This window comes from Otolemur garnettii, unplaced genomic scaffold (genome assembly GCF_000181295.1).
Source record: "Otolemur garnettii isolate 467f Iridium unplaced genomic scaffold, OtoGar3 scaffold00277, whole genome shotgun sequence".
Lineage (NCBI taxonomy): Eukaryota > Metazoa > Chordata > Mammalia > Primates > Galagidae > Otolemur > Otolemur garnettii.
This window is the reverse complement of record NW_003852672.1, coordinates 274038-283788: the sequence shown is the minus strand read 5'-3', so window position 1 is coordinate 283788 and position 9751 is coordinate 274038. Positions and strand designations below refer to the sequence as shown.

At 48.5% G+C, this 9751-nt stretch overlaps 2 protein-coding genes across 4 annotated transcripts in view; one reads left to right on the top strand and one right to left on the bottom strand.

Annotated features, from left to right (window-relative positions):
• MAN2A2 (mannosidase alpha class 2A member 2) overlaps positions 1-3382 on the top strand; it is a 17026-nt gene extending 13644 nt beyond the window's left edge. The window contains exons 20-22 of one of the 3 annotated variants that reach the window (XM_012813570.2): positions 984-1178; positions 1321-1412; positions 1968-3382. In XM_012813570.2, the coding sequence (XP_012669024.1) occupies positions 984-1178; positions 1321-1412; positions 1968-1971 (291 nt within the window). In that variant the 3' untranslated portion in view covers positions 1972-3382. Of the gene's footprint in view, positions 1-983; positions 1179-1301; positions 1413-1967 lie in introns of all 3 variants that reach the window. The other 2 variants (XM_003803078.3, XM_023508806.1) reach the window with 2 other exon arrangements.
• A 4606-nt stretch (positions 3383-7988) lies between these two features.
• HDDC3 (HD domain containing 3) lies at positions 7989-9743 on the bottom strand. Its single transcript, XM_003803077.2, has 4 exons — positions 9609-9743; positions 9267-9322; positions 8918-9158; positions 7989-8446 (listed from the first exon to the last, which is right to left on the bottom strand). The coding sequence occupies exons 1-4, from the start codon at positions 9718-9720 to the stop codon at positions 8316-8318; spliced, it is 540 nt and encodes a 179-aa protein (XP_003803125.1). The 5' UTR covers positions 9721-9743; the 3' UTR covers positions 7989-8315.
• Between the last annotated feature and the right edge of the window lie 8 nt (positions 9744-9751).

Genomic DNA, 9751 nt, shown 5'->3' with positions numbered 1-9751 from the left:
TGATCCTCTTGCCTCAGCCTCCCAAGTAGCTAGGACTACAGGCAGCCACCACAACACCCGGCTATTTTTAGAGATAGTGTCTTGTTCTAGTCATGAGCTCAAGTGATCCACCTGCCTCAGTGCTGGGATTACAGGCGTGAGCCACTGCAGCTGGCAGTTGTCTTGTATTTCCATTTTCACAGGAAGCTATCTTGGCCAGTGCTGGGCTAGATTATGGGTGGGGAGGGCAGGCTCAGGGCTGACCACAGATGACCTTGAGTGTCCAGAGGCCCGGGGAGAACCTGAGCAGGAGGGCCACTGTTGGCACTCTGCCTTCAATGTATCACTGTGACCACAGGAGCAGAGTGGGTCTGTGGGGAGGGAGTTTGAGGCAGGTACAGAGGTGAGGTGGGAGAGGGTTAGCCTCCTGGGAATGGAACTCAAGGGAATAAGGGAATTTGAGCACTTGGAAGGGTGGTAGCACTAGGGTCAAAAACCTAGAATACAGATAAGCAGCAGCTTTGGAGACTTTTAGCTTAGGGTTGAGCACTCTCAGAATGAGCTGAGGGCCACCATGGGGTACCTGAGGCCAGGCTGACTCTGGGGCTGCCAAGTCACACTCAAACCCACAACCATAGCTAGGGCACTTTCTCAATTACAGGTTGACCCCATGATGAGGCCTATGCACTGTCCTCCTTGCACTGTGGTGGGAGGTGTGGGTGATGGGCTGTCACTCATGTGATGATATTAGGCAGGCAGAGCCCAGCCCCAAAATCCATAAGAAATGGCTTGGTGAAATAGCCCTTTCTGAGTTGGGTAAGGTGGGATGTGGCCATACCTGAAGGGTTGAGGGAATAGTGCCTGCTTGGAGCCAGGCACCCCGTGTCCAGACTCCCTAGGAAAAAACTCTTTGCAAAGGATATGGCCCGATGTGCTTTTATCCTGCCTCTCTCTCCCCTCAGCTGGCCTCCCTCCCTCACCCACACCTTGGGCCACTCTTACAGGTCCAGGACAGCCACCCTACCAGCTATCCATCCCTGCTCAGCCACCTGACCTCTGCGCACCTGAACACTCCGGTACTGGCCCTGCCTGTAGCCCAGCGGCCACTCCCAGGCCCTGGCCTGCGCTCCTTTCATCCTCTGGCCTCCTCGTTGCCCTGTGACTTCCACTTGCTCAACCTCCGTGCTCTCCAGGCTGAGGTGTGTGCCCCTTCAGCTTGGGCCTCTCACCCATGCTCCTCCCTGTCCCTGTACCACCTTTGGGTCTTAAGGGCTCCACCCCCCACTGGCCTTTGCACTAACGTCCTGATGTCTGTCACCCAGGATGACACCTTGCCTTCAGCAGAGACAGCACTCCTCTTGCACCGGAAGGGTTTTGACTGCGGCCTTGAGGCCAAGAACTTGGGCTTCAACTGTACCACAAGCCAAGGCAAGGTGAGCAGGGGCCAAGTGAGGGCGGCCTATGAGAGGAGAGCTTGGTGAGACTGCACTGAGGTTGGGCCACAGGATGGGAGAAGAAAGTGTCACTCCCAGGCTTTCTGAGAAGCTGTTGACATGTTTTCAATGTTGCTGAGCCCTGGCAGGGTGAGTCTCAGGCAAAGTATGGTATACAGCTCAAGAACTTTTGTTCTGTGAGTTGGGACTTGTATTAAGCAAAGTGGAAAATACCAAGCTATATTTGTTGTGCCAGTGACACTGATAGACGCCCTCATATCCAGGCGCTTTGCTGAGCTCCAGTGATTACAGGTGACCTAAGACATGGTCCTTGTCCTCTGAGAGCTCACAGCTCAGTAAAATGGTTCCTCCCTGAGATCCACAGACAGGCTTTGGGGTTGAGTAAGTCTCAGTGTGCAGACTTGGTAGGTGTAAGGTGTGTTGCTATGGAGAGGGGTTCCGTCAGGTTCCTAAGAGGTGACGAGTCATGTAAAGAGCTGTGTTATCTTGTATCTTGGCACCTAGCACAGCCTGCACCCTGCCTGCTCTCCACAGGTAGCCCTTGGCAGCCTTTTCCATGGCCTGGATGTGGTGTTCCTGCAGCCGACCTCCCTGACACTGCTGTACCCTCTTGCCTCGCCTTCCAACAGCACTGATGTTTATTTAGAGCCCATGGAGATTGCCACCTTTCGCCTCCGCTTGGGTTAGGGTTTCCTGTGGCCTGAAGGCAAAGTTCATCTGCAGAGACTGCCTGTTAACATTATGGTTGGGTTGGACAGTCACATTGGGTACCATGTCCCAATTTGCTTCCCAGAGCTGTCACAGACTGGGCTCTGCCTGCATTTTCTGTTTATTGTTGCTTCTCTATTTAGGGGCAACCCATAAGCCCGGTGATGGGTAAACGGGGCAGATGCCAGTGAGATCAGGGAGGAAAGGCCCTTGGTCAGAGCAGGCTGTGCAAGACTATGCTTTGGGTGGTAAGAGGCCACCCAGCTGGGCACAGGCCCAAGCACCCACCCTTTTCACAAAGGGAATGTAGGAGACGCCGAGGCAGACAGAAGAGGTGAGGGAGGCCACGTGGGTAACCACCCCATACAGGGTCTCCCTGAGCAAGAGCTGGCTCTAGGGAAACCTTGTGGTTATGTAGACTACATGCCTGGTGTCACCAGCAGGGCCAGAGCAACTCTGGAAGAGAGGGCTGGGGACCCAGAGTTATAGAGGGTGGAGAAGTGGAAGGCATCCACGTTTCTCCTAATAGTCCAAAGGCCTTGCTGTCTCTGTGATGGCTCCACTCCCAGTGCCATCTGGCCCGGCTGGGGGCTGCAGAGTGGCAGAAAGGACTCAACTGCAGACTGTCATGGCCACATATCAGAGAACATTTTAGGTATCAAACCCCTATGGTGAGCTGGGCACATTGATTTGTGACCCTCTTTGGCCTGTACTCTGCATACCACCATCCCCAAGAGCTGCTTCCTCTCAGGGGGTTGGTCCTATTTCCTTCACTGGGAAAGAAAGTGAATCCTCCAAGACCACATGTGCTTAGGTGGCTTGACAGAAAGCTTTCAATTCCTGGTACAGGAGATGAGGGGTATGAGAGTACATTAGGAAGAAGTATGGCTGCTAATGAGCCCTCACTGCAGCTTTGATTAATAGAAAAACATTTATGATACTCTATAGATGCTGGGAAGATACTTGGAAAAATTTAAAATCTAACCCTTATTAAAACTCTTAGTAAATTAAGTCTAGAAAGAAACATCCTAATCTAGAACAAAATCTCTCTCAGAAATTAAGTTACCAGCATTCTAAAGAGTCAAACACCACAGGCATTCCCATTAAAGTCAGGACCTAGCCAAGGGCATGCTATTATTTAACAATGTCCTGGCACTACTTCCCTTGCAATAAGGCAGATGAGGAAGAATTATGATTGCCATTGTTTGTAGACAATAAACTGCCTACCTGTAAACTCTAAATAAGAGAATCAGCTAAAGACTTATTAAGAGTGTTCTCTAAATTGACCCAATGATACTACACATCATGTTTGTATAAAGAGTTTGGTTCTCCCCAAATCAGCTGATAAATTCAATGTAATTCCAGTGAGATTGGATACTTTTTAGAATTGCCAGGTTCTAAAGTAAATTTAGAAGAGTAAATGTCTAAGAATACTAAAACAATTCTGAAAGATAATGAATTGGCTATTGCTGCTAAGGTGGGGAAGAGGCACTCAGGCTACCAGATTTCCCAAAGAGAAATGTTTTCAACTCTAAATAATCAATATAGGCTCAGGACCCATAGCTCAGTGGTTATGGCGCCAGGCAGGTTCAAACCCAGCCCAGGCCTGTTAAACAACAATGACAACTGCAACAACAACAAAAAATAGCCAGGTGTCGTGGCAGCTACTGCCTGGCCTGTAGTCCCAGCTACTTGGGAGGCTAAGCAAGAGAATCACTTAAGCCCAAGAGTTTGAGGTTACTGTGAGCTGTGACACCACAGCACTGTACTGGGGGTGATGAAGTGAGACTGATAAACTGAGTCTCCCCCCCTTAAAAAATAACATACCAATTTGGCATATTTGGGGGTGAAATGTCCTTTACTGCTTCAATATTTTGTAAAAAGATTCACATATGAAAAAAGGATACCAGTAAATTCTGTGTGGGAAGCCATTAATCTCTGTTACTTCTAAGAATAGATAAAATCTTTTAAAATTTTTAGGCCGGGTGTAGTGGCTGATACCTGTAATCCTGGCACTTTGGAAGGCCGAGGTGGGTCTACCACTTTACCTTAGGAGTTTGAGACCAGCCTGAGCAAGAGAGAAACCTTGTCTTCTACTAAAAGAAGAAAAACTAGCTGAGCATTGTGGTGGGTATCTGTAGTCCCAGGTGCTCAGGACTCAGCTGAGGCAGGAGGATCATTTGAGCCCAAGAGTCTGAGGTTGTGAGCTATGATGCCATGGCATTCTACGCAAGGTGGCAGAGTAAGACTGTCTCAAAAAAAAATTATTTTTTCAGAAAAATAATAAATACAATTATAGTATTTTTTTTAATGGGGGGGTTAGAAAAAAGGGAAAAAAAGAAAACCTGGAAATCAGGCAGGTCTGTGGTTATGACTTCTAATATAACAGCAATAGATACTCAAGGCTAAATACCAAAGTATTTAGGGGTGATTACATCATCTGGTCAGCAAATTCTGGCTCAGGAGAAAAAAACTACTTGTCCAAATACTTCCAGATTTTCTGTAAATTTCTGATTGTTTAAAATAATTATTGAATTAAAGAAATATCTACTATATTGGCTTAGATCTAGGGAGGCCTCACACCTGATCTTTATGAAGTCCCAATTGAGCTGACCTCAGTTGTGGTCACTCATTTCTTTCTGGTTCAAAAGGCCTAGTAGTGTGGCAAAAAGGAGTCAAGAGCCCCAGATTAAGGCTCTCCTGTCACTGTTGAAAACCATTAACAAAGGTTGGGCAAGGTAGCTCAACATCTGTAATCCTAGTACTCTGGGAGCTGAGGTGGGTGGATTGTTTGAGCTCACTAGTTTGAGAGCAGCCTGAGCAAGAACAAGACTCTGTTTCTAAAAACTAGGCAGGCATTGTAGCAGGTATCTATAGTCCTAGCTGCTTGGGAGGCTGAGGCAAGAGGATTGCTGTACCCAAGAGTTTGAAGTTGTGGGCTATAATGCTACACCACTTTACCAAGGGTGACAAAATGAGACTGTCTCAAAAAAGAAAAAATGAAACCATTAACAACTTTTTATTTCTTCTTTATAAAATATGAACAATAAGTCCTCTGCCTATTGTACCAGGTTATTATAAACAATGGGTGAAGTAACAGTTAACTGGGAGAAACTCAAACACCTTGTAACTATCTTTGCATGCTAAAGGTAAAAAAGGAATCAATGTTTGTTCAATGTCCTAAAATTTTTAGATTTTAAACTTCAAACCACTTAAAAACTGCAGACTTATTTTAAAACTTTGATATATATATATATATTTTAAAGAGTAAGGAAGAATGTAAAAAATTGTGTAATCCAAGTCCTTTAAAACTAATAAAAAAAAAAAGTTAAAACCAGGCCAGGCATGTTGGTTCATGCCTGTAATAGTAGTGTTGCCAGACTAAGAAGTCTGCCCACCTGTCACTCAAGCCAATAAACAGTGAAGTGGATAAGAAGAGCAACAATTCCACTTTTATTTATAACAAAGCCAGCAATTCCAGAGAGCAGTGGAGATATCTCCTCAAAGCGCTGCTCTGCTCTCCAGTTCTCCTTTGTTACTTTTAAAAGGCACAGCAAAAGCAACATCAGCAGTTACTAATCATCACAGTATATATTAAACAGACTTCTCATAGATAACAAGGTTATACAATATCCCATCTTAAAGTGGTTATCTTATCTCTTCAAAGAATTTCTACTCTATAGTGCTGGGTCTGGAGTTGGGGTTGGGGAGGAAGGGGCTGCAGATAAGTGGTGTTGGAGCCATGAGGAGCAGGGTGTATTGTTGTTCCATAGAGGCCATGTAGGCTGGGTGTCCCCTCTGCTGATCCAAGTCTTGGCAGAATACCCCATGATCCTCCCAGGAGTTTTGTGAATTGCTGCCACAAGGCCCTGTCCCTAGCCTCCTAAGAGACTGCCCTGTCACCTTGATCCTTAGAGCATCTTGTCTCATAACTATCTATGACAGAAGGCCTGAATGTGAATAAATAATTCCAAATGGTGACATATAGGCCCATCCAGTCCTGCTAGGGCCTATCCAGCACTACCCTGTGTGTAATGGTTATTTAGGACAACAGTGGCTGCCATCATCATTAGCACTCTGGGAGGCTGAGGTGGGAGGATCCCTTGAGTTCAGGAGTTTGAGAGTAGCCTGTTCTGAGCAAGAGCAAAACTCCATCTCTACCAAAACCCAGAAAAATTAACAGTGTTGGGAGGCGCCTGTGGCTCAGTGAGTAGGGCGCCAGCCCCATATACTGAGGGTGGCGGGTTCAAACCCAGCCCTGGCCAAACTGCAACAAAAAAAATAGCTGGGCATTGTGGCGGGCACCTGTAGTTCCAGCTACTTGGGAGGCTGAGGCAGAAGAATCGCCTAAGCCCAGGAGTTGGAGGTTGCTGGAGCGACTCTGCTGCACCCTGCCAAGGGCGAAAAAGTGAGACTCTGTCTCTACAAAAAAAAGAAAAAAAATTAACAGTGTTGTGGTAGGTGCCTATAGTCTCAGCTACTGGGGAAGCTGAATCAAAAGGATCACTTGAACCCAGGAATTTGAGCTTGCTGTGAGCCTGGGCAACAGAGCTTCTTGTCTCAAAAAAAAATTTTTTTTTAAATAAAAAAATCTGGGAGCTGGGCGCAATGGCTCAAGCACTCTAGAAGGCTGAGGTGGGTGGATTGCATGAGCCCAGGAGTAGTGGTCACCTAGCTACTCGGGGTTAAGGCAAAAGGATCAGTGGAGCCCAAGAGTTTGAGGTTGCTGTGAGCTATGACACCTTGGCACTGGACTGAGGGCAACAAAGTGAAACTCTGTCTCAAAAACAAAAATTCTGGGCAGGTGCAGTGGCTCATGCCTGGCTCTTTGGGACGCTGAGGCAGGAGGACAGCTTAGAGGCCAGGAGTTCAAGTTCATGGGCAACTTAGTGAGACCTCTTTACAAAAAATAAGAAAAATTAGCAGGTGTGGTGCTCACCTGTTGTCCCAGCTACTCAAGAGGCTGAGGCAGGAGCATTGCTTGAGCTCAGGAGTTGGAGGCTGCAGTGAGCTATGATGTGGCCACTGCATTCTAGCGTGGGCAACCTAGCTCAAAACAAAACTCCCCTAAACGTACCATACCCTGGGGACTACACTGAACTTCATTCATTCTTTATCTAGGACCATCCTGAAACTCATTTTCTTTCACACTTTTTTGTTGCCCTTCACATATTTTTTTGTATGGCGCTTGATCATGGTTTAACACCAAGTGGCTTCTGACCTAACAATTTCCTTGAGCCTTAGATGATTGCTGTTTAAGGCAGCTTAAGAAGCCTCAGCAGCATCTAAAGCCACTGCCACCTGATCATCCCTCATCACCTAGTCATCCCTTGTGTCGAGCCGAGTGCAAAGCTCTGCCAATCCCCTAGACCCCACCTATCGTCCGCTTGTAGAGCAGGACCAGCTCGGCAGCCCCTGGAAGTTCCTGTCCTTTAACAACCAGAGGACACTGCAAGAATGTTTTTTGCTGTGGTTTGGAGAATGTGAACTGCAGACCCCACCTGACCAACCATTCTGCTGCTGCTGCTGGCTGTCCCCTGCCAAGCAAGGGTTGCCAGTGAGGAGGTAGCACTCTTCCCTTGCATCTGACATCCCTTCCGACTTTCTTAATGGGAAGGCTATCATTTGAATACCTGTATGTCAGGCTCCATCAGGCATCAAATCTAACCCTTAAAATTACACAGCCTACCTCACTGATAAGGAAGCCAGGATCAGAGGGTGTGAGCCTCCAACCTAAGGGAGGTGACTCAGACACACACAATTGGAACCCCATGCTGCTGAAAGACAGGAATGCAGCCTACTAGTCCCCCATTCAGGAGGCCAGGAAAGAGCAGCAGCAACTTAAAACCTTTACCCCAAATCCTTTTATTTTCCATAATGACTTAGAAACTAGTATTTATACAAGCCCACCTCCCTGAGGGACCAGAGATCTTGTCTTGCAAAACAGCAAATACACACAAGACTGGGAAAAGGCAGTGAGTACACTAGAAATGGGTAGGTTACATCTGACTCTCACGTTTGGGGTTCAGCTTTGTTTTCAGGAGAGCTTCAGGGTGAGAAAATATGAGAGTTTTTGGCCTCTGATATCTGGGCTAAGGGGAAAGGGAGGGAACTCTGGAGGCGCAGAAAACCCTGCCCAGCCTGGGCAAGGCTGGAGTTGCACCCCGGTAGGGCTCAGAGTGTTAGCCCCCGCTCCTTGAACAGATGCTTCAGAGCCTCTTCAAGTTGCCGGTTTGTTCCCTGAAGCCCCTTCACTACCTGTGCTGCCCACTCGAAGTATTCCTGGACTCGATGTTCTGACCATCCTGCATAAGAGTGAACAGAAACCTATTCATGTCATGACAAAGACAGCATTGCTTTTTGCCCACTTTATGGAGGGCTTGGTGCAGGGCCATGAGATGAGCTCCTGAAAACTTCCCCTTGGTCTAGCTACTGTATTTTTACCTTATGAAAGATCAGAGAATGGTCTAGTACAGGTGTCCTCAAACTAGGGCCTGCGGGCCACATGCAGCCCACCTAAGACATTTATCTGGCCAGCTGGGCGTTTTTGCTGCCGCTGCCTGTCCTGCTTAGCAGTCAACTCGTCCCAGGGCCTGCAGTCTGGCCCTCCAACGGTTTAAGAGACTGTGAACTGGCCCCCTGTTTAAAATGTTTGCTCTGGTAGGATTAATTTGGAGAAGGAGCAAAAACGCCCAGGCTCTTTTCAGAACTGACCAACCTGTGTCTTCAGAAGGTGGATATACTCCCTTTCCCCCAGAGCTGACTGGAGAGCATACCCTCTGGGGTGCAGCGGTTCAGGTCCCTCAGGTTGTACAGCTTGTCTGCCAGCTTCACCAGTTTAGCACCTGGGCTGCTGTGGGGCGCCTGCTCCACTTGCAGCTGCTTTCTCTCCATCTTGGGTAGAGTCTTGTCATCTGTAACCTCCTCCACTAGGCGCCGCACCTGTGCCCCAAAGTGCAGCTCTACCTCATCCAGGGTGGTGTCTGTGTCTTCCACAGTATCATGAAGCAGGGCTGCCTGGGGACAGGCTTACACTTAACTCTGAGACACCAGTCACAAGGTGCCCACTGCTGAATGAGGCCCCTGATCTCCACCCCAGCCTCCTGGCAGAGAAGGGGAAGTTACCTGTAACACCACAATGTCAGTGATTCCTGCCTCATGGGTTAGGATGCGAGCCACACCTGAAGGGGCAAGGAGGAAGTCAGATGGGAGGGTCCCCAAGGCGGCGTGTTGTGAGTTTGGAGAGACAAATGTGGCCCCTCACTAGCTGGGTGGCCTTCGCCAAGTCCCTTACCCTCTTAAAAGTGTCAACCGTACCAAGGAAACAATGGTGCCTACTGCCCCGGGTAGCTGTGAGCCCTACACGGAAAATGGCACAAAGCTGGTACAAGTAGAAGCCCCACAGGTGCGCGCCCTCCGCGTTCCCCCCGCCAAGAGCCGCGGCGGTTTTTCCCGGCCCGCGCCCACCGATGGGGTGGTTGATGTAGGGGGTCCCCTCCGGGTCCTTTCGCCGCTGCTGTCGGTGCTTGCGAGCCGCGAAGTCTGCAGCCTCCAGCAGCTGTGCGACTTCAGAGCCCATGGCTCGGGCGGACGGGGCACCTGCGGCCGTG

Excerpts from the sequence above, each read along its gene's own strand:
- HDDC3 (XM_003803077.2), bottom strand. The coding sequence starts at position 9,720 with ATGGGCTCTGAAGTCGCACAGCTGCTGGAGGCTGCAGACTTCGCGGCT. Across the intron at positions 9,323-9,608 it reads CTACATCAACCACCCCATCG|GTGTGGCTCGCATCCTAACC; the intron begins GTGGGCGCGGGC and ends TTGCCCCTTCAG. Across the intron at positions 9,159-9,266 it reads CTGACATTGTGGTGTTACAG|GCAGCCCTGCTTCATGATAC; the intron begins GTAACTTCCCCT and ends GCCTGTCCCCAG.